Genomic DNA, 24,685 nt, shown 5'->3' with positions numbered 1-24,685 from the left:
AAGCGGGAACACGCACGAAAAGTTTTCGCCTCTGAAACAGGCGAAGGAGGCAGAAAGTCGGACAGGCGAAACTTCTGACTTTTTGCCTCTAATTGAATACGGGCCTAAGTCGCACTGGACTTGCGTACAGATTGTATGCACAGAGTCGGAGTTGTGATTGAGGCGCACAGGAGATGTGCGGTCTTGGAAATGTTCAGAAAATGTATTGTCCTTTCCTGGGCAATGACAGGGAGGTGGCTAAGTGGATGCATGGAGATGGTCCATCTTATGAGCATGTTATTTTTTGCGGTTTTGTCGCTGATAGTGGTTCCGTAACAGACGCTGAATCATTCACAGGAGGCCATATTCAAACTTGGGATCTGCACCTGCCATAGAACAGGTCCAAGTTTCGATGGTGCGACTGGTGGTTGCATCTAAAGACGCATCAAGACTTATTTCAGCATCTGAAGAAGCTCAGTTTGGGTGTCTCAGTCCTTGCACATTTGAATGCACGGCTGTACACCAGGGAAGGACCTGTAGCCGCATTTGCATAAAGTCGTAGCAGCAATACAGATCAAAGGCGCACAAACGGACGATGTAGCATCTGACTCAATATCAGACCCACAGTTGGAAGAGGAGAATGGAGTGCATCATATTATGATCCACCTGCTCCTGCTGCCCTGGAATGAAGATTAGTGGCGGGATTCATGACTCATCGCATTCGGGATGCGGAGCATCCCGCCTTGCTTTGCATGCATGCCGGTGTTAACAATGCCGTTATGCATGACGAACACCACAAAGAACCATTCTCTCGGTAAGAGAGGCCCTTTGCGATGAAGGTGACTTCCGTGTCTATGACCCAGAAGCCCCTCTGGCGTCCTTCTGCGCGTTGAAAAGAAAACAAACAAAGCAAAAAATGAGGATATAAGGCTTTTAAAATAACTTCCTATAACATAAATGTTAAAAAAAAATCTATAATGTGGGACATTTCCCACTGCAGATTTTTGATTCTGTATAGTATATGAACACCTATTAAGAACATTTAACCTACAGTATATTTACATACACAGTCAGGTGCATAAATATTGGGACATTGACAGAATTTTCATATTTTGGCCTCTATTCACCACCACAATGGCTTTGAAATTAAACAAACAAGATGTGCTTTAACTGCAGACTTTCACATTTAATTTGAGGGTAATTACATCCAAATGAGGTGAACGGTGTAGGAATTACAACGGTTTCTATATGCGCCTCCCACTTTTTAAGGGACCAAAAGTAATGGGACAAACTAAACAATCCTAAATCTAACTTTCACTTTTTAATACTTTGTTACAAATCCTATGCATACGCGCACGCAGGGGGTTTCCGAGAACCTAGTAACCCCCCTGGCCGCCGCTCCATTGCCGCGCAGCGTGCCTAAACAACATAAAATGATGATGTTCGTCCATGTAAGATGACGTTTAGCCTCTTTCTGAGTTCCGTTTTTTTGGAGGGAAAAATCCGAACTCTACGTGCAAACTCGAACCTATCCGAGCCTGCACATCCCTAATAAATAAATAAATATATATATATATATATATATATATATATATATATATTTTGTAAAGAAATGAGCCAGAGCTCAGGCTGTTCCTGGCTGGGCTGGCTGTAGGGGGAGCTGCAGCGGTAGCGCGCAGCTCCTCCCTGGCAGTTCCCATGGGAGCACCAGCATTGTAGGGAGGCTGAGAGCTGCTGCTGAGTGAAAGAAAGTGCCCATAATCCCGGCACTCTCTCCCAGAGCCGCACCGCGCAGGTCTGTGTAATGTTCACATGTGGGGGGTGCCGGCGGGGGGCGGGGTTTGTCGGTGAGGGGGATCTTTAATAACTGATGCCAGCACTTTATTTAACTGGCTGCATTCGGTGTGCATCTGTGTGTTTAGGCTTTGTCAGTGTGTGAGTCTGTGTCATTGTATGTGTGTATGTTTTGTCAGTGTGTATGCTTTGTCAGTGTGTGTGTCATTGTATGTGTGTAGGCTTTGTCAGTGTGCGTGTCTGTGTCATTGTGTATGTTTGTAATGGAGGACTCGGGCGCCTTTTTAGTTATTGAAGGGGATGAACAGCTACACATAGTATTTTCCATATAATTAAACTACGGGCGGGCACCCCTGAACTTTATTCAATTCAACCTGAGTGCCAGACTATACAACAGTCTATATACAGTATACATAAGAACTAAGCAGACCGCTCAGTCTTGAACATTCAAGAAAACACAATCAGATACAGGCAGCGCTCTTTGGGTACTCAATAATACAATCTTGTTAATCCATTACTGTGCAACGTTTCAGATGCATTGATGAAGATGTAATAAATGCATCTGGAACGTTGCACAGTAATGGATTAACAAGATTGGATTATCGAGTACCCGAGGAGTGCTGCCTGTATGTGGTTAGATTTTTTTTGTCATTGGTTTAGTAAGCAAGAATTGGAAACCCCCCTTTCAAAATCCTGCGTTTGCCACTGCTTTGCAGGCAATTACAGCCTGAAGTCTGGAACGCATAGACATCACCAGACGCTGGGTTTCATCCCTGGTGATGCTCTGCCAGGCCTCTACTGCAAATGTCTTCAGTTCCTGCTTGTTCTTGGGGCATTTTCCCTTCAGTTTTGTCTTCATAAAGTGAAATGCATGCTCAATCAGATTCAGGTCAGGGGATTGACTTGGCCATTGCATAACATTCCACTTTTTAGCCTTAAAAATCTCTTTGGTTGCTTTTGCAGTATGTTTCGGGTCATTGTCCATCTGCACTGTGAAGCACCGTCCAATGAGTTCTGAAGCATTTGACTGAATATGAGCATATAATATTGCCCGAAACACTTCAGAATTCATTCTGCTGCTTTTGTCAGCAGTCACATCATCAATAAATACAAGGGAACCAGTTCCATTGGCAGCCATACATGCCCACGCCATGATACTACCACCACCATGCTTCACTGATGAGGTGGTATGTTTTGGATCATAAGCAGTTACTTTCCTTCTCCATACTCTTCTCTTCCCATCACTCTGGTACAAGTTGATCTTTGTCTCATCTGTCCATAGGATGTTGTTCCAGAGCTGTAATGGCTTTTTTAGATGTTGTTTGGCAAACTCTAATCTGGTCTTCCTGTTTTTGAGGCTCACCAATGGTTTACATCTTGTGGTGAACCCTCTATATTCACTCTTGTGAAGTCTTCTCTTGATTGTTGACTTTGACACATATACACCTACCTCCTGGAGAGTGTTCTTGATTTGGCCAACTGTTGTGAAGGGGTTTTTCTTCACCAGGGAAATAATTCTTCGGTCATCCACCACAGTTGTTTTCCGTGGTCTTCCGGGTCTTTTGGTGTTGCTGAGCTCTCCGGTGCATTCTTTCTTTTTAAGAATGTTCCAAACAGTTGATTTGGCCACACCTAATGTTTTTGCTATCTCTCTGATGGATTTGTTTTGATTTTTCAGCCTAATGATGGCTTGCTTCACTGATAGTGACAGCTCTTTGGATCTCATATTGAGAGTCGACATTAACTGATTCCAAATGCAAATGTCACACCTAGAATCAACTCCAGACCTTTTACCTGCTTAATTGATAATGAAATAACGAGGTAATAGCCCACACCTGTCAATGAAATAGCTTTTGAGTTGATAGTCCCATTACTTTTGGCCCCTTAAAAAGTGGGAGGCACATATAGAAACCATTGTAATTCCTACACCATTCACCTGATTTGGATGTAATTACCCTCAAATTAAATGTGAAAGTCTGCAGTTAAAGCACATCTTGTTTGTTTCATTTCAAAGCCATTGTGGTGGTGAATAGAGGCCAAAATATGAAAATTCTGTCAATGTCCCAATATTTATGCACCTGACTGTATTATACAATTTGCTTGTGATTCTTTCTTGGTGCCCCTTCCTCACACACATTCCATGTTTAATTCCCATCGACTGAACACAATGCATAACACCATGGCAGCCTCATATAAATATAACATTTGCTATGAAACATAATATGGATAGGGCGTCCAAATTCTTAGGGATGGTCCCCTCTTCTACATAAGCCTGGCACTTTGTTTGGTATATTTACTAAAGTGAGAGTTTTTAGAGATGTTGCCCATAGCAACCAATAAGATTCTACTTAACATTTATCTTGCACCTTCTAGAAGATAATAGCTAGAATCTGATTGGTTGTTATGGGCAACATCTCCATTTCTAAAAACTCTCACTTTAGTAAATTTATCCCTGTGTGTTTTGATAGAACAAGAAATCCTCATATGACTTGTGGAGAGAGTTAATGTTTTGTGTATGTAAGTAGCATAAGATCTCTCAATTTTCAATCCCATAAATATTAATTTTGGTAAATTAACCTTTTTATATGAACACATGGAAACAAAATATATATTTTTTAAATACATTCCTAAACTTTTCACAGAACCCATAGTAGCGTGTTTCACACATTTTAGGGGATTGGGAGCATTTCACAACACAAAATAAAATACAGTTACTGGGTGTCTCTCTCTTATACACTGATGGATGCAAAATATACTGTACATTCTTGAAAATTCATTATTGTATTTATTTTGTTTAGATGCTGCATACTTTTTTATTCTATGAATGACTTATTTTGAAAGTAAAATTTGTCACCTAAAATAATGATTTTTAAGAACAGTTGTACATCTGCTAGTAGATTACAAAAGTGTGAATCTTAATTATGCTAAGCTAACAGTAAAACATAAATACAGTCTGTTCATATCAGAATTTAAGTAATTTCAATGAGTGAATTAGAAATAATATATAGGCCTTTCATAATTGTTTAACATTTTTATAGACAAATAGACTTATAGGGGTATATTTACTAAAGTGCAGATTTTTAGAAGTAGAGTTGTTGCCCATATCAGGTTCAACTTATTTATTTAGCACCTTCTAGAACAGGGATGGGGAACCTCCTGCCCGGGGGCCAGATAAGGCCCCTGGAATCATTTGGTCTGGCCCTCTGTGCTTTTTTTCTGCTAGTCTCATCTGGCTAGCAGTGTGCCTAGAATGGCACCCTGCTGCCAGAATCTATGCAGCAGTGCCGCCTGGAGTGTCCTTAGGGCGCTTCAGACGGTCACACTGCTGCCCTCACAGCTCGCCGGAGCATCCTCTGGCTGCTCCGGGCATTGCTGTAATCACCAGCGATTGTGGTATCTTCCCCATGTGATGTCACACAGAGGGGGCGTGGCCTGCATCGGGATCGCGAATAATGTTATATATATATATATATATATATATATATATAATGAACCTTGGCAGAAAAAAGGTTCCCCACCCCTGTTCTAGAAGATAATAGCTAAAATCTGATTGGTTGCTATGGGCAACAACCTGCACTTTAGTAAATTTACCCCATAGACTGGACCTGTAATAGACTAGTGCAAAAAATTGTAAATGCTACCCTTCCCCCTTAAACCAAATTCAGTTGTAGTAAACAAGGTGCTGGTGAGCAATGAAAGTAGACCTGTGACTACAAATGTATATGTACAGATGTGTCCACATACATCTATTCTCCGTGCACTACAAGTCACGCTACACATAACACGGGAGCTTTTTGTGACTCGGTAGTGCAGAGTGTCTTTTCGTGAAACTTTTATTTTTAAATGCGTTTTATTTGCACAGTGATGTGAATAGGTAGCACAAGCAGCTTCTGCTGATAAAAATGATATGCAGCATGCCTATGTTCTGTGTGTGACTGCCGGTGTATCTGCATGCAAAACGCTACATTACAGCATACTTGCCTACTTTTTGTTTTCTCTTCCCGGGAAAAGCTCGGGTAAGAGAAGCAGGAGGGTGGCGACGGGGGGTGGGGCATGACTATTCGCATAATTAAGATCGCCTCCTCATGGTAAATTGCCGCGATTGGCTTGAATTTAAATAGGGGGTGGGTCCAAATGACGCAATTCATGAAGAATCACATCATTAAGCCCCGCCCCCTACACGGAGACCTGTGATCGCCGTGGAAATGCTCCCCAAATGCGGGAGAAATGCCTACCCTCCCGGGGGTGCGGGGGGTTACCTGAAAAATCGGGAGCATCCCACGAATTCCAGGAGGGTAGGCATGTGTCCGTTACAGTTTTACAGTCGCTAACACTGTAACATGGGGGGGGGTAGTAGCGCTGAATAATACGTGATCTGTATATACTAATAACAATATGCATAAATAGCATTTGAATACATTCAGAATGTTTAGTCATAAAAATTCCACAATACTGTTAAAATATTCACAATACTTTGACATAATATAAAAACAATTGATCTTACCCACAACCCTAGAGTCCAATGTCTGCATGTTCACAGCACCTTTTGGGATGGACACTGGGAGTGCCAAGAGATGTAAATTAGGACTGTCCACTGGATAGATATCCTAGAGCAATGTCCCTTTATGATGTTAATCAATATTCCAGAATGTTGGGTCCTCAAGTTATACTGTTGTCCTTATGTGGTAAAGTCCAAAACAAGATGATACTAACTGGCTCCCTCTTCTGTTGCTTCCCTCACCGCTCTGGTCCCCCTCTCTTCTCTCTCTTGAGCTGCGGTTGCCGGCTTCAGTGTTCCAGTTGCTTCCTTGTTAGGGAGTGACTATCCCTGTATATAGAAGCTGCTTGGTTGAACCACTTATTTCAGCGCCTGTTAAGTACCTACCGGTATCTTCCTTTTTTTGTGCTGACTCTGTAACATAGCATTTCGCATGCAGATACACCTGCAGTCGCTCACAGAATATAGGCATGCTGAGACTCTAGGTAATCTCATTATTAACGGGGTGCAGGAGATATATTAACAGTATTATGAATGGTGAGTAGTGAATTTAAGTAAAGTATAAAGACTATTACTTTGGATTGTATTTCTTTTTAAAACGTCTGTCTAGTTAATTTGCATTTCATGCTTGTGTTGATAGCCGTGCTTATGTAATATAAAAATATATGTAATGTATAAAATTAACAAATCCGTTTTATTTTATTTTTATAATAGTAAATGCAAATAACAGCCACCTGTGTCAATATTTAGGGGATTATTTATCAAGCTTTTTTATGTAAAATTATGTATTTTCTGCATAATTTTATGTATCCACTATGAATACCCCTTAATTGCTAGAGAGAAATAATCGCAATAAAAAAGAAAGGTACACGCTTTGATCTAGCATAATTAGCGCAAAGACCATTAAATACAGAATATACGATACAGCCCAATACATATGCATGTGCACAGGTCCCAGCATACAGTCATCAGTCCAGAAGCCTGTGGTCATCCAAAGAGAATGGCTACTGACTGGGACTGGGACACAGGCTTTATACCCTAACAAATCATGATAACAACAATGTAGACAGACAAACATAATTCCATTGGTTCTTGGTCTTTGTAGTACTCTGTAGTTCATAGGACAGTTCACTAGGGGTATGTCCCAATTCTCCACAGTCTCTTGAGATTACATTGTCTTTCTTTAATTGGTTTAAGACACTACATACAGAGTATACATTCTAACCAATAATTTCGTATGATCCATAACCAGCAAACGCAAGATGCAACTCTCTCGCTGATAGACTCGAATATCTGGAAATAATCAGGGTGTCAGTATAGTACCATACATGCCATGTCTACCATGTTGTATACCTTAAATATCATATACATACATTTCACAACATAATTATATGCTACTAAAACCTCTAATATTACGTTTAATGTAAAGGAACCTTTTATGAGTGAGTGTATATTTATGATTATATGTAAGTATGTTTTGTGCGTCTACATGCAGCGTAAAAGGTGCGCTGTGTGCAGGGGTTGTGTACAGCGCAAACATGCACTGTGTGTGTGTTTATATTTACAATAGCAACTGTGTATATGTGTGCACGGATTGTGGATACACCTGCGATTGTTTAAGTGTATGTCTGCGTGTATATATATATATATATATATATATAAACTAGTGTGTGCAAATGTGCATCAGTGTCCTATTCATATTTAAAAAAAAAAAAATATATATATATATATATTCTAGCTTTATTCAGTAACTGGTAATATTACGCTTACTTCTGTCTGAACTAAGGGCCTGATTCAGACCCGCTCGCGGGTCGATGGTGCCCTAGTGCGCATGCGCACGATGGATGGAGCTCCGTTGTGCGCATGCGCGAGACCCGAAGAGCGACGGCCAAGCCGTTGCTATGGGTCTCGCACCAAAGGGGGCGTGCTGTCGATGGTGAGTGACAGCACGCCCCCTTTGGTGGGCGTGCCGGGGGCATGGCTGCCCAGACGGAGGCGTTCCCGAAGGAACGCCTACCGTCTGGGGCCGGCCCCACTGACATCACTAGTGATGTCAGTGGGAGTGCTTTTAGCTCTGATAGAGCTAAAAGCACTCCTGGGTTTGCGGCAGCGAGACCCTACCACAGGGTCTCGTCGCAAGCCCGATGTTCGCGATGGTCTTGACCATCGCGACCATCTTTTTGGCCGCTCGCATAAGCTGTGGGTGGTCACCCACAGCTATGCGAGCGGCCAGGAGGCCGCTCCAATATTAGGTAGGAGGGCCCTGATTCAGAGCGAGCGCTCTTGTCAGAGCGTCCGGCTCTGAATCAGGCCCTAAGTTCAAAGATGACAGACAATGGAGATGTTCTTATCAGAGATGGCCAGCAGATACTTGATAGAATCACAATGTAATCAAAGGCCTTTCTAGCCTATTTAGAGTGTAAATGCTAGTTCCTTTAGGCATACAATGATAGTCAGACTTAAAGACAATATTTCATTCAAAACATTCGTCTGCACCTCACAATATGTGTGTGTTTTTCAATTACTAGTCACAGACATGTCCACAGGGCTTGTCTCCCAGCACTGGCCAAACCTTGCATTTTTAAATATATATATAAAGTCTTTTAAATAGATATGTGTATCCGTGCGCATTTATTATGTATAGACTTTAACAGTGTGCAGTAACACGGCAGATGTACACAACGCTAAATAGCGCCGTATACAATGATATTATACTGACTACGCCAGATGGCGTCGTGCAGACAACGCAAACATGGCATCTTCAGATATTAATTTAAAATCTGGTCTCAACCAATCATCTGGCTTCGACACCCCACTATCTACTAATAGCTATGTGCAGTGTCAGAGTCACAGGAGGAGAATTACAACAATTTGAAAGACTCCTCCAATGTGCTGGGGATGTAAGTCATAGGGGTAGTGTTTATTGCTACTGCTGTCCTACAAGTTACCTTTGGTAAATAGAGAGGATACATTTGTTTTGAAAAAAAAGTCAGCGCGGTACGGAATTTTAATAATTGCGGCACTGCTGCGATTACTAATACATTGGCCCCTAAATCATTTTAGATCATTCCGACATAATAATCACATAATTTCCTATCTTCCAATTACTGTATATGATTTTACAAGTGAAAAAACACAACATAAATGTTAATAAAGACAATCATCACACTTGCATATATGCGCGTACACAGGAACAAATTCACCACTTCGTAAATGCATTGACTCTATCTCCAACTATGTAGATTTGGTTCTTGTTGTTCTTGCACCCAGCACTGGTTCTGGTTCTGGTCGGGGAGATGGTTGTGGGATCTCCGTTGGCCTTTCCATTGATTTGTGGGTCTCTAGCATTGTTCCTGTAACATCTTTGCCCTTTGGTGGTGGTTGAGAAACATTTGCAGAAGGATTTATGGCCCCTATTTAACAACGAAGGCAAATACCGCCAGAATTTGTTGTTTAGTATCACTGTGATACTAATGTAAAATCCACTGGTATTTACAAATATTTACCCCTCCGACGAGGTCACGCAAAGTCCTCGTCAAGGTCCTCCGCTGGGCTGCTGGCAGCCTAACGCTGCCAGCAGGCTCGTGTAATGCGCATACACGATGGTCCGTCTGCACATGACACGGGGACCCGGCAGTGCCTGCACTACTTTAAGCATCTGTTAGCACTCTAAAATAGGAGTGTTACTAATCTAAGTCTCTTTTACTGGAGTCAGGAGTCACTCAGAGCCAATCTGCCTGAGTCTCTGAGGTGCATGGCATGAAGGAGATGTAGAAGGAGGAAAGCCAGGCTAGGGATGGCCATCGGTTGTACCATTGGTGGTTAGCCACTGATGGTACCATTGGTGGTTAATCTTGTTGGTATGAAATCATGGACTGGTTTCGCCCACTGATAGTCATCTCTGTTCTATTACTCACTGGGCCAATCAGAGGTTGGGAGGTGCTTTGCGTGTCACGTTGGGGGCAGAGCTAGGCTTTGTACTCTAAAGCGCCAAGGAGAAAGAAAACAATGGGCTCTGTGCCATCGATGGTGGAGAACCATTGGATCTCTGCCATCGATGGCAAAAGCATCTACTATAGATAGTTGTTAACCATCTATGCTAAAATGTCCATTCCTGGTGAAGACATACTGTGCGTGTGCAGAAGGTTAAATGGACCCCTTATCACCATCTTCCACTCTCATAGGTAGACTGTGATCTACAGGGGAGAGTTCTGCAATCCGTGTAAAACCCCTATTGGCAGCCCAGGCACAGCTAGTAACAATATTGCCTATCTCGTTGGGTGATTGGAGCAGTTGGGAGATATCTATCAAGCACACGTACTAAGCCACAATAAATTAACTGTTTTAACAATTTGAAATCAATTATCTTCAAAACATTTTTTATCTTTGATGGGAACAATACTGTTATGGGACACTCCATTTATATGTGCATAGCAAACTCAATTATAAAATCCATGTCTGCTCAGCATAGATTACTTTAAGATTTATTAAGTAACATTCAGAAGCACTGTCACTTTGTTATGGAGATAATGAGGACATACTGACATTGTTTGTTGTAATGTTGACACTGTAATGGCTCATTAGATTTTTATGGTTTTATTTCTATGACATTCTTAATTGAAAGAGAGCAATTTACTTGTATATAATTATTCCTTTTTCATACAATCATGTTTCAATGTGGCAAGAGATCATAGTGTCTGTAGTACTTTTTTTTCTTTCGCAATTAATTTGTTATAAAGTACATATGGAATTGTACATACAAAATTTCAAATACTTCAAACAATCTAGAGAGTGCCTTCTTTCTACAGAAGTAAAGTGCAACAAATGCATGGGCGGATTGGGCCGCCGGGAAAGCTGGAGAGTTCCCGTTGGGCCGGTCCCATTCTCCCCTCTTCAGGGCCGGCTCACCCTGCCTGCATTCATTCATAGATCGGCCGGGCCAGCTGCAGAGCTTCCTGGATTTGCGTTCTGCTGTGTAACGCAAACCGGAAGCTTTAACAGTCATCTACTCTCTGGGAGCAGAGCAGCGGGGTAGAGTTGCAGGGATGTCCTCATTACCATTATCAGCTGTACTGATTCGTGTGTGTGTGTGTAGAGCACGCTGCTGAATACCTTGCTCTGCATATGAACGGTGGCCTCATGGGAGTTTTAGTGTTCTAACTTCTTTCCAATCCATAGAGTGCTAGTCTGTGGTTTGGGAAACTCCATTTCCCAGCATGCTGTGGGACCCGACAACTTGCTATAGCTAGAACATGTTTTAATAGGAAGTGTCAAGGATCACCGAGGAGAGCTGCCGATCTCACTACACACAGGAGACAATCTGATCTGCACAGCCCTTTTTATGTAAGCCTTCTGCTCTGGACCACTGTAGTAAATGTGATTATAACACAGTTAACACAGCTCTGTCCTGCTCTTCTACATCTATCACTCTCTGTTACACACTATTCTCCTCTGCTACATCTATCACCCTCTGTTATACACTATCCTCTCTGCTACATCACCCTCTGCTACACACTATCCTCCTCTGCTACATCTATCACTCTGTTACACACTATCCTTCTCTGCTATATCTATCACTCTCTGTTACACACTATCCTCCTCTGCTACATCTATCACCCTCTGTTACACAACATCCTCTCTGCTACATCTATCACTCTGTTACACAATATCCTCTCTGCTACATCACCCTCTGCTACACACTATCCTCCTCTGTTACATCTATCACTCTGTTACACACTATCCTCTCTGCTACATCACCCTCTGTTACACACTATCCTCCTCTGCTTAATCTCTCACATTCCGCTAAATCTATAGGCCCCATAGACCCAAACTCCCCCACGGCCCTAGGGACATACACTCCTCACTCTACCCCTTTGCTACCTAGACACAGTACTTAACATCCCAGGGGCAAACACTATTCACCATATCACACATTCCCCAGCCCCAGGAACATACACTGCCCAACCTACCCCTGTCCCAGGTTTTATTTTTTTTTCTGTGGATGGCAATGCATTTTATTCTTTGCCTCTGTGGGCTATTGTGTTTTATATTTACCTAGTGTGGCCAATATGTATGTTTGTTTTTTTCTGTGGGGGCCAATGTGAGTTTTTTTTTTTCCCTGGAGGGACAATGTGTTTTATTTTATTCTTGTGCAATGTATTTTTTGTCGACGCTTGCATTGCAGCATCTGTACACACTACTTGTAGGCCCTCAGTCCTTGTATATTCAGATGTACACCAGGGAAGGACTGCGTAGTGGCGTTCGCATAAAGTCGCAGACACAGATTAAGCAAAAGATGCAAGGAAAGCTACAACTGCGTCCAATTCAGAATCAGGACCTCCTCCTTTGACAGACCCCGCCCCCATTAGGGCTGCTTCCATAAATTTCCCGGGATGGTTTTCTGACCCAATCCTCCCCTTAACATATGTGTGGGACATCCCTCGGAGATCTCTGAAGAGCATCCCAGTAGCTGGGACAAACAAAGATGATGTGTTTCTCCTTCATCCATTAGGGGACACTGCAGTGCATTGACAGTGGGGTATAGACGGTGCTGAGTGGGAGCTTGGCACTTTACATATTAAAGAAGTGTGACTAGCTCCTCCCCTCTATACCCCCCTCCAAGCCTCAGCCTGAATCTGTGCCTTGATGGGAGCTGGTGTCTGTTTCACATACTCCTCAGGGGTTTATTATAAAGAAAGCACTGTTGTGCTGACGAAAAGAATTACATTTATAGGAACAGACAGGCAGCAGCTGCACTGCCTGTCTGCACCGTTGTTGCTGCCGGGGGGACCCACTCGCAACTGCATGCAGTTTGCCTGGGGTCCCTGACTACAAGTAGACATCAGTCTCTATATAGGAGGTCTCGCATGCCGCTGCTTGCAGTGTACATAGCGGGCCTCCACTAGTTAGCCGTGCACCGGCAGCACAGCAGCCATGTGAGTATACCCTGACTCCCTGTCTAGTGGGGTAGCCAGGTTACAATAACAGCGGCATTTACACCCATGTCTCTGACACATGACAGCTGTATGTATGCAGTGTGTGTAATGATGAGCTCATGTAGCTGCACTGTGTCAATGCAGACTTCTCCGATCAGCAGGGCAGCCAAAGGAATCTCACTAGCAGTTGCTAGTGAAGTAGTAAGCTCAATAACTGGGACAATGGTCTCCGTATAGAAGGTCCCGCATGCCGCTGTTTGCAGAGCGCATAGCGGACCTCCAGTAGCAGCCGCACTTCCACATAAACACGACTTGGCTCCCCGTCTCCCCGTACCAGGTTACTATACAGACCGACATAACAGCAGCAGTGCTGCTCCGATAACGGGGCAGCCAAAAGTATTCACTAGCAGCAGCTAGTGTATCGGCACACAGAACACTGTTTGGGCGCCATAGTGGGGTGGGGGTGGGGGTGGAGCTTAGCTCCAGAGCCCTGCTTTTTCCTCTGCCAGCAATCAGCGCTTCCATCAAGGGGGCTGGTGGCCATTAAGAGAGCAGTCTTCTACACACCTGAGCCGGTGTCAGGAGAGAGGTTTTCCTTTCTACAGCACTGCTGCATGAAACTGACAGCCTGACCTGATACTGTGAGTAGACAGTGGGGTTTAGGCTGGTCAGGAGAGCAACATTCTTACACACTGCTAGGAGCGCTGTTTGCAGAGTATGGATCTCTCCTGTATGACAGTTTTTTCTTTTGGCCTTGTTTCACTACACTTTACTGTTGTTTGTATGGGGTCTGTATGTATTATCACTAATAGGGGAACTAAGGCGTCCCAATAGTTTCTTACCTGCTAAATGTCTAAATTTACAAGGGCAGTCATCTCACTCCCTATACTTTGACAATCCTGAATATCAATGTCAGGGTCGTCAGATCCACCGTCTTCACGGCGCAGGTTGCAATGTTATCCGATCGGGCCCCTGGGTTCAGACCCTGGCATCTCTAGGTTAATATGGCTGGTGTGCTGCTTAGCATTACTGCCCTACAGCACATTGGTTCAATTTACCATAGCTAATTGTGTGATGTTTGTGTATTCAAGCAGTACCTGGAGTAAATGTAATTTATGTCCCATCTTTCTGCTGAGCTGGAGGCTTCTTGTAAAGAAGTGAGGGGTCTCCAGGTCAGAGGTTCTTAGAATACAGCATGAGCATGGCTGCATTGAAGGATGGGATCTCCAGAGCACAGTCCTCTACTAAGCCTAGTGCATTACGGGCTTTCCTCTCACCTGGGGGACCCCACAGTTGGAGGGAGTCTTCAGGATTTCAGAGAAGCATGGACGAAGTCTTGTACTGATGCTTCGGTCCGGGATCTCATCACTCGGGGATACAAGCTTGACATTTTAGTCTCCTCCTTTGCCTTGGTCAATGTCCAACAACAGGAGTATAACTTCACAGCAAACTATATACTAGCTTCTATCCACTACAGTGGTAGTCCACGTTCCCAGACATCAGACCGGACAAAGTTTTTACTTCAGTCTTTTCATGGTTCCGTAGCCCTTCGGCTCGGTCAGACCTACTCCGAACTTGTAGAATCTCAATCTTTTCCTAAAGATTTTCAAGTTTCAAATAGAATCCCTTCAGTCTGGGATTGCGGATCTAGAGGACGGTGACTCTTGATATCTCTGGATATCAAGGTCGACTTTCTTTACATGCCTTTCAGGCCACCTCACCTGGTGTTCTGAGATTCATATTTTTGAACTCTCAATTCTGGACTCAGAGCTTACTCTTTGCTTCTCATCAGTCCCCAGGCTAAAACTGGGGATCACTATTATCCCTTACCTGGGCAATCTTCTGCTAAAGGCACATTCCTGGGACTTATTACTGCAGAATGTCTCAGTCACTTCCGTTTCATTCGTCATTGAGTGGTTTTCGGAATTTTCCCAGGTCTCATCTGCAATTGGCACATGGGATGCCTTATGTCAGAAAGTGTTCCTTCAATAGGAAAAAGCAATCTCCATTCAGGAGGTCGTTAGGATGGTCCGTCGACATCGTCTGGGATCAGTGCATGCTTGCTTTCGCTCCTGGGGAAGATGGTTCCGGCATTCAAGGCCATTCCTTTTGGACTTTTTCTCTCCAGGACATTTCAGCTAGACCTCCTCTCTCAGTGGACAGGATCCCATCTTTTCCTTTACCAACGGGTAAAGTTAAGTCCCAGTACTCGGATATCCCTTCTCTGGTGGTTGGATACTCCTACTGAGGGGTTGGAGATTCAGAGTGTGGATTTAGACTCTTCTCACCACAGACGTGAGTCTGAGAGGATAGGAGGATGTAATTCTGGAACGCCATTTCCAAGGCGGAAAGGTTCGCGACAGCAAACTTTATTCCAGGTGTAGACAATTAGGCAGACTACCTCAGCGGCCAGGTCATACATTCAGGGTATGTCTGCTACACCCACAGGTTTTTCTTCTATGGTGGGGTCTTCCACAGGTCGACCTCATGGCATCAACACAACATCATCACCTGCCTCTCTTTCTGCTCTTGGACGAGATATAGTGACAGTGAATGCACTGTCAATGCCATAGCTGTTCCGATTTGTCTACCTGTTCTCCGTTTCTTTTTCTTCCTCTGATTCTATCTAAAGGGAGAAGGCCAAGGTCCTGTTTGTATATAAGGCTTGGTCTCGCAGAGCTGGATATCCCTGCCTTCCACTTCTGCTTTTTGACAATCTGTGGCCTCTGCCTCTCACAGAAATTCTCTTACTTCAGGGTCCTTGGGTCTATCCAGACTTAAAGCGGCTTCGTTAATGCCGCAGCTGTTCAAAGGTCTATCTTGAGTCGATAAAGGATCCTTTCCATGGTAATCCCTAATATGCGTTGAGATCGGAAGGCAATTTCTTCAAATCTATACCACCATATTTGGAGTATGTAGAGGAGCTCCTCCTACAGAATTCAACCTAGACAGATTTCTGCAAGCAGTTTTCTCAGATGGTCTGCGGTTGGTTTCTCTGAGGGTTAAAATTTCAGCTCTAACTGTTTGTTTTCTTCCAGAAGAAGCTGACCTTGATACCGGAGGTACAACCTTCTCTTCAAGGTGTGATTTGGTTTCTTTCACCCTTTGTTCCTCCTTCAGCTCCAGGGGATTTGGTTCTCGTACTTCCTTCTCAGGGTCTCCTCTGTTCGTACCTTTTCGAGTCGGGGGACTAATATAAATGTTTCTCTCTTTGCAATCCAATGTAAGAAAATCATAATATCTGCAGCTGATCCCTACGCCGGCATACTGACAGGGTTAGGATACCGACACCTGACGGCAGGTATCCTAACCCTCCCTCCCCACAGCATAAACCTAACCCTCCCCCTAATGCCTAAACCTAACCACCCCTCCCTAGTGCCTAACCCTAACCCCACTACTTACCGTCCGGATACCGGCCCTGGGTCTCTGACTGGTGTTGGGATTCCGGCACCAGCATTCAAAGTGCTGGGATGCCGACAGCTGGGATATTGACCACATCCCTTCTGCACAGGGGTGTTTTAAGAGAGGAGGGGGCCCGTGTGCACTCCTCGTGCGGGGCCCCTCCTCTCTCCTTGGTGGCTGGCAGCCGACTGACGTGACACGGCTGGCCAGCCACCGGAGCATTAGTAGACTCCGGGCACTAGAGTGTGCCCGGAGTCTACTGCGCATGCACAGAACACCGGAAAATGGCCGCGGTGGCCATTTTTCTGGTGTTCTGAGCAGCAGTGACACCTGACGCGGGACCTCGGACAGGTAAGTTTAAAAAAAATATGGGTGCAGTGTGTGCGGTGCGGGCCCCCCTGGACCCGGGGGCCTGTGTGCCCCATACACACTGCACCCATTATAGATACGCCACTGCTTCTGCAGCAACTGCTCTCTGTGAGCAACTGCTGAATAAATATTGCCTGGGAGTCACAATAATTACTCAGTTAATAACAGGCATTTTCCCCACACTGCCCACTTGTCATTGGCTAGGGAAGTCCTTGTCCATTCAAGTCATGGGAGTGGTCATTCAAAAGGAGTCGTTGCATTGACATTTCTGACAAAGGCAGAATAATGTTGCATTCCAATGTACAACAGAAAAGAGAAGATTTTTTGTTATATTGAAGTTATGTTCCAGCATACACTAGAAGCCATAAATTTAAAGAACCAGCATTAACCTTACATTACCAAGCATTGGCTATCTGTACATACTGGAGCATGTCATTTCACAATATCTCACTGCAGTTCTTTAATGTTTTAGACAATAATATTTGCTGGGTATCAGCTATGCTCAAAGATGGGCACAAAACTTTCCACTTCATTGAATGAAACATCTGGCACTATAAGCGGAAAACAATGTAGTATTTTCACCTGAGCTAAAAGCTTCCCTTATTGTTCCCAACTGTATTGGCCCACATGCTTCTCTTCTGAAAAAAAATAAAAATAAAAATATATAATTTATATTTATCTCCCCTGCTGGCCTAACCTACTGTACTTAAGATAGGCTAAATTAGCCAATACTTATCCCATAAGACGCAGGCCCTGATTAAGACCTGCTCGCTAAGCCGCGATCGCTCACTGCCAAAAGGGGCAGGGTATGCAAATTCCGCAATCACACTATGTGGCGTAAGAACGCCCTCTATGTCTTAGAGAGTGACGGCAGTAGGCTTGCGCAGGTGTATAAAGCCGCCCACCTTTCTCTCGTAGCACACGTCATCTCCAGGAAGTGTCTGAATAACCGGTAACATCGAGAGCCATCGGAGCTGCTCGCAGCCCTTGAGGTAGCCCCTACCCCCACCGCAAGCACTGCGATCAGTTCAAGCTCAAATACAACCAAGTGACGTGTACAATGACGCTACTTTGCTAATTATGCACACCCATTAAACTCTGTTTTGATGCTAAAACACGCCTGCGTACGCACATCCACTCCCACGTTCACAAGCACCTTCTCCTGTCACCACCCACAAACGGCGCTATCTGTCACTCAAAGTAGCGTACAGTCTGTGTACTACGAGTGCGCGATTCCCGGCCGCAGTGACTGGTTCGCACATGCGTACTTTGATGCATACGCATGCACAGATGCGCGATAATCGCGCCTAGCGAGCACAGCTTAACGACCGGGTCTGAATCAGGCCCACAGTGTAGAATTTTATGTCTTATGCTTAGTCATTAATAAGGGCCAGGCTCAATTTTATAAGTACTTTTTCCTTTTTATGATTTTATTGCATTCTAATAAGCATACACCTAAGAAAAGACTCTATATATCTATCTCAAAACATCTTATAGAGAAGGTTATGTATTTGGACTACACCTTTAATTTACTGTACCTTCTCTATAAGGTTTTTTGAGGTATATAAAATGTAATAAGCCTCCCTCATCCAGAGCTGTAGAGAGCTGTGCCATTCCCTGGTACTTTTGAGGGGTGTGGTCTAGTGTATGGAGGCGCGGCCAAGACTCCTTTAAAAAAAATAATAAAAAAAATATATATATATATATATAGAAAAGGGGGGAGGGGGGTGCCGTGTGCCCCTCAGTCAGGTGCAAATGTATTGGTGATCGCTCCCTCCTGCACAGTCAGAGGAGACTGCTGCTGCTGATTAGTGGCAAAATGTGAACTGTGTGGGGTCCTGAGGACCGAGTTTGAGATCCACTGGTATAGAATTTATTAAGCCTTTTCCCACCCCATAGTATAGAATTTAATGAGCCTCCCCCTTCCCCATGGTATAGAATGTAAGCACGACCCCCTTCCCATAGTATTGAATATAATATGCCTCCCCCTTCCCATAGTATAGAATGTAATGCGCCCCCCTCCTCTTAATAGTATAGAATGTAATGAGCTTTTCCCCTTCCCCATAGTATAGAATGTAATGAGCCCCTCCCCTCCTAATAGTATAGAATGTAATGAGCCTTTCCCCTTCCCCATAGTATAGAATGTATTGAGCCCACCCTTCCCCATAGTATAGAATGAGGCCTCCCCTTTCCCATAGTGTAGAATATAATACACCTCCCCGTAGTATAGAAGGTAATGAGTTCACCTTTCCCCATAGTATATAAATTAATGAGCCCCCTCCCCATAGTTTAGATCAGGGGTTCTCAATGTGCGGCGCACCAGCTGTTGTGGAACTACACATCGCAGCATGCGCTGCAGGGGCATTTCTATAATGGGTGCAGAGTGTGCAGGGCACACGGGCCCCTGGGTCCAGGGAGGACCCACACCGCACACCCTGCACCCATATTGTTAATACTTACCACCGGAGTCCCACGTCAGTGCCGGTATCAGCGCTGTCAAAATCGCTGGTAAAATGGCGTCAGCACAGTAGGAAAAACACCGGAGTGACATTTTCCCGGTGACCTGCGCCGTAGACTCTGGGCACACTCTAGTGTCCAGTTATCAGTGCAGTGCTGCGCTCAGTGTGCAGCAAGCCGCTGGAGAGAAAGGAGGGGGCCACCGGACAAAGAGACTGCACACTTGAAACGCCCCTGATGCACTGCCACAGATTCCCTAATAGCAAAACTGTGACAGGGCATGCAGAGATGTATAGTTCCACAAAAAACGGGGGGCCACATATTCAGCACCCCTGGTATAGAATGTAATGACACCCCCCCTCCCCATAAAATAGAATGTAATTTGCCTTCCCCAGTAACTTATCTGGCCTCTGCTTGTCCTGTTCCTAGGGCAGATGCCTCTGCTCCTCCTCACACACTCCAGCGGCATTGCTCAGCTGCGGTTCTACTCTCCAGTCCATGCACGCTGACACTATAGACCTCCTAGGCAACATCACATGTGCAATATTGCCTGACTCATTGGGTGCCACTGGGTGCTGGCAGTGAGCGCAGGCAGCTGTATTGCTTTGGGCGTAGGGATGGCCCTTCAGGCAGCCAAGACCGATGCCACCAGGGTAAAGGCGAGCCCTGGACAACTGTTCCGGTCGCACTGCCCTATTTACGGCTCTTCTCTAAACACCATAAAGCTATAGATTGTAAACTTGTGAGCAGAGGCCTCTTAAGTCTTTACCTGTCTGTTATTACCCATTCTTGTTTTATTACTGTTTTGTTCCTAATTGTAATCCTCAATGGAATATGCTGCTGCAATGTTAGTAAATGTTAATGTTAATAATAATAAAGTGGTAGGTTACTTTAACATACATTTACCTATATAAAATGACAATGCCTTAAACTCCTTGCTCTAATCCTTGAATAATTATTGCAAGTTGTAATCGTCTTTCCCTCTAAGTCTAAGCCAATATGTTGTGAACGGTTTTATATTTGCTTGCCTGTGCATAATAATTGTTTCTTTGTTTTATTCATTTAGATGTTACTCGAGCTATAGAACTGCTGGAGAAATTGGAGACATCAGGAGAAGTGCCAGTACACAAATTACAGTCCCTGAAGAAAGTACTGCAGAGCGAATTTTGTACCGCCATAAGAGAAGTATGATAAGAGACCTATTTCATAACTGATCCTGTGATGAGTGCTAACTTATTCCTTTAAGATATATTCTCATAAAATGTACTATTATTATAAGTGGCAAGTATTTCCCATAACGTTGTGAATTGTGATAATCTCTTTTGGCTTATTCTCTCTATTAAAAAGTAAAAAACTACAGCAGCAGTATAGGGCTAAATATATTATATAATTTTTTTTTAAAGCACTTTGCATGAATACCTGTGTGCTGGTCTTTACTGGCCTTAAAGCTCGGACATTGTGGAACTATTATATTTTATGATCATGCATCTCAAATTAAGTTTTTGGCAAGTGAGTGCGGCTGGATTCTTGGATGGGGCTGTATATACAACGATCACCCATAACATTAAAATCACTGATAGGTGAAGTGAATAACATTGATTATCTCATTACAATGACACCTGTCAAGGGTGGGATATATTAGGCAGAAAGTGAACACTCAATTCTTGAAGTTGATGTGTTGGAATCAGGAAAAATGGACAAACGTAAGATCTGAGCAACTTTGACAAGGGACAAATTGTGATGGCTAGATGGATCAGAGCATCTCAAAATAGAAGGTATTGTGGGGTGTTCTTGGTATGTAGTGGTTAATACCTACCAAAAATGGTCCAAGGAAGGACAATCAGTAAACCGGCAACAGGGCCATGGATGCCCAAGGCTCATTTATGCGCGTAGGGTGGCGAAGGCTAGCTCGTCTGGTCTTACCCCATAGAAGAGCTATGGTAGCACAAATTGCTAAAAAAGTTAATGCTGGCTAAGATGGAATGATGCAAAAACACAGTGTATCACAGCTTACTGCATATGGGGCTTCATAGCCTCAGGCCGGTCAGAGTGCCCATGCTGACCCCTGTCCACAGCCGAAAGCACCTACAATGAGCAATGTGCATCAGAACTGGCCCATGGAGCAATAGAAGGAGGTGGCCTGGTCTGTGTAATCACGTTTGGATGGCCGGGTGTGTGTGCATTGTTTATCTGGGGAATTTTGGCACCAGGATGCATTATTGGAAGAAGACAAGCCAGTGGAGGCAGTGTGATGCTCTGGGCAATTTTCTGCTGGCATTCATGTGGATGTTACTTTTGATACGTACAACATATCTAAACATTGTTGCAGGACAAGTACACTCCTTCATGGCAATGGTATTTCTTGATGGCAGTGGTCTCTTTCAGCGGTATGCAATTGGGAAGCCGACTGCCTAAATACCGGCAGCCGGCTTCCCGACTGTCATATCCCGGCAAGGGTGAAATTGCGGGCGTCTAGATGCAGACGCCCGCATTTCCCCGACGCCGGGAGACCGGCGCCCGGCATCCCGATCGTAGTGATGCCGGGCGCCGCGAGCGGACAGCTGCGGGGGGGAGGGTTAGGTTTAGGGCTCCCGGGGGGGACTTAGGGTCAGGCACCCCCCCGGGAGGGTTAGGCTAGGGGGAGGGAGGGTTAGGGTTAGGCACCCCCGGGGGGGACTTAGGGTTAGGCACCCCCCCCGGGGGACTTAGGTTTAGGCAGCGGGGAAGGGGGTGGTTAGGGTTAGGCACTTAGAGGGGGGATTAGGGTTAGGCACTTGGGGGGGAAGTTAGGGTTAGGCACCCCTAAGGAGGGTTAGGGTTAGGGGGGTTAGGTTAGGTTAGAGAATACTTACCTAGCCACGATCGGGATTTCCAGCGCTGTCGGGCTTCCGCTGCTCAGAACTCTGTTGATGTCAGCCTGCTGCTGACGGGAATCGAAATTTCATACCAATTCCCTTTCAGCAGGATAATGTGCCTGCCGCACTACTAAAATTGTTCAAGAATGGTTTGAGGAACATGACAAAGAGCTCAAGGTGTTGACTTGAAATACCACAGATTTTTCTCTGCTCGAGCATCTCTGGGAAGTTCTGGAAAAGGAGGCCCCACCTTGCAACAAACAGGACTTAAAGGATCTGCTGCTAGTGATTCTGTGCCACAGGACACCTTCAGAGGTCTTTTGGAGTCCATGCCTAAATGGTCATACTTGTTTTGGCGGCACAAGAGGGGCCGACAATATTAGGCAGCTGGTTTCAGGTTATGGCTGATCGGTGTGTGTATGAAGTTCAGTACTCAATAAAAGAGTACAATCAATATAATGTAGGTGTTATATTGATTGTACTGTTTTGCTCATCCTGACGACGGTGCTGTGCTCACCGAAATGTTGATGATTGATATGAAGATTTAATCAAGTGCTTTTTCTACAAAATCCTCTGAGTACCGTCCCTTTTTTTCCAATATATATATTTTTTTGCTGTAAATATGCAATAATCTACAATATATATATATATTTATTTAATGATTCTGTGATAATGAAGGGCAAATAAATAATTTCCAAGGTCTTAAATCATGCTGTAGGGGCCCTGTGGAATTTGTGTCCACCATATTGCAGTGCAGTAACTATAAGTGTCCATCAGGGAACCTGAATGATAACTGCTGCTGTCCCTAGGAATACTGGAGTCTATGTACTAAGCCTTGGAGAGAGATAAAGTACCAACCAATCAGCTCCTAACTGTCATTTAGGACAGGAGGTGATTGGTTGGTACTTTATCTCTCTCTAAGCCTTAGAGAGAGATAAAGATGTACATAAATGCCTTGCAGTAAGCTACATTTAAGGTGCATGTTGACACTTTTAAACCCAGACTGGAGGTGTTTTAGTTATGCTGCTTACTGAACACTGCAAATAATATATACACCAGGAGCAAGGACACGTTTTGTTGAACATATCTATTTTAGTGCTCAATAGCAGTTTACTTCTCATCAATCACAGTACAACACTGATTGCTTCCTAATGCAGTGACTTCACAGCATAGTGAAGGCACTATAAACCATAAATGATACAGATTTATTTATTTATTATTTATTACCAGTTATTTATATAGCGCACACATATTCCGCAGTGCTTTACAGAGAATAACTTACAATTCACATCTGTCCCTGCCCCAGTGGAGCTTACAATCTATATTCCCTACCACATGCTCACAAACATACACACTATGGTCAATTTTTTGTGGGGAGCCAATCAACCTACCAGTATATTTTTGGAGTGTGGGAGGAAACCGGAGCACCAGGAGGAAACCCACGCAAGCACAGGGAGAATATACAAACTCTGCACAGTTAGGGCCGTAGTGGGAATCGAACCCATGACCTCAGTGCTGTGAGGCAGTAATGCTAATCAGTACACCTGTGCTGCCTGTTTTCATTTATGTGCTTAACAACAGCACCCATATATCTAGAAAGTAGAAATAGACTGGATGTCCAATATAACACCTCCTAATGAAAATAGTATATGCATATCAATTGTTAAAACCCTAAAAATTGTCTAGTTAGTTAGTCTAATAATTTTATTATAACTATTTATAATGGTTACATATGCCAATGTGAGATACATGCTACACATTTGTTTACAGATATTATTTCCATGATTTATTTAAGCATTTATTATAAATTCTGCTGTCCTTAGCTGACAAAGGCCCTCATTCAGAGCCGTACGCTCTGAGCAGAGCGCACGCTCTGAATGAGGGCCGGGCTCCATTTTCATGGAGCGTCCTCCTGGACGCTCGTATAGCTGTGGGTCACCACCCACAGGCTATACGAGCGTGCTTTGTGATGGCCGCGATGGTCGAGACCATCGCGACCATCGAAATTGCGAGCCGGAGCCTGCGGTTGAGGTTTTCAACCGCAAGCTCCGGAGTGATTTTGGCTCTATCAGAGCCAAAATCACTCCCACTGACATCACTAGTGATGTCAGTGGGCCGGCTTCTGACGGGAGGCGTTCCCGTGGGAACGCCCCCGTCAGGGAGGCACGCCCACCAAAGGGGGCGTGCTGTCAATCAACATTGACAGCACGCCCCCTTTGATCGGACACAACGAGCGAAGGACTTTCCTTCGCTCGTCACGTCTGACGCATGCGCACGACGGAGCTCCCTCCGTCGTGTGCATGCTCAGTGCATAACATCGACCCACTTGCGAGCGGACAGCCGCTCGCGAGTGGGTCTGAATCAGGCCCAAAGCCTGTACTTGCAAAAATCCATCA

General features: G+C 44.4%; 1 protein-coding gene across 3 annotated transcripts in view; it reads left to right on the top strand.

Annotated features, from left to right (window-relative positions):
- Nucleotides 1–24,685, top strand: part of LIN7A (lin-7 cell polarity scaffold A) — a 110,882-nt gene that overhangs the window by 8,085 nt on the left and 78,112 nt on the right. For all 3 annotated transcript variants that reach the window (XM_088454374.1, XM_088454375.1, XM_088454376.1), the window contains exon 2: nucleotides 20,501–20,619. In XM_088454374.1, coding sequence (XP_088310500.1) covers nucleotides 20,501–20,619 — 119 coding nt within the window. The remainder of the gene's footprint in view (nucleotides 1–20,500; nucleotides 20,620–24,685) is intronic.

The sequence above is a fragment of the Taudactylus pleione genome, unplaced genomic scaffold (genome assembly GCF_031769625.1).
Source record: "Taudactylus pleione unplaced genomic scaffold, aTauple2 ptg000040l, whole genome shotgun sequence".
Classification (NCBI taxonomy): domain Eukaryota; kingdom Metazoa; phylum Chordata; class Amphibia; order Anura; family Myobatrachidae; genus Taudactylus; species Taudactylus pleione.
This window is presented reverse-complemented; position numbering and strand designations above follow the sequence as displayed.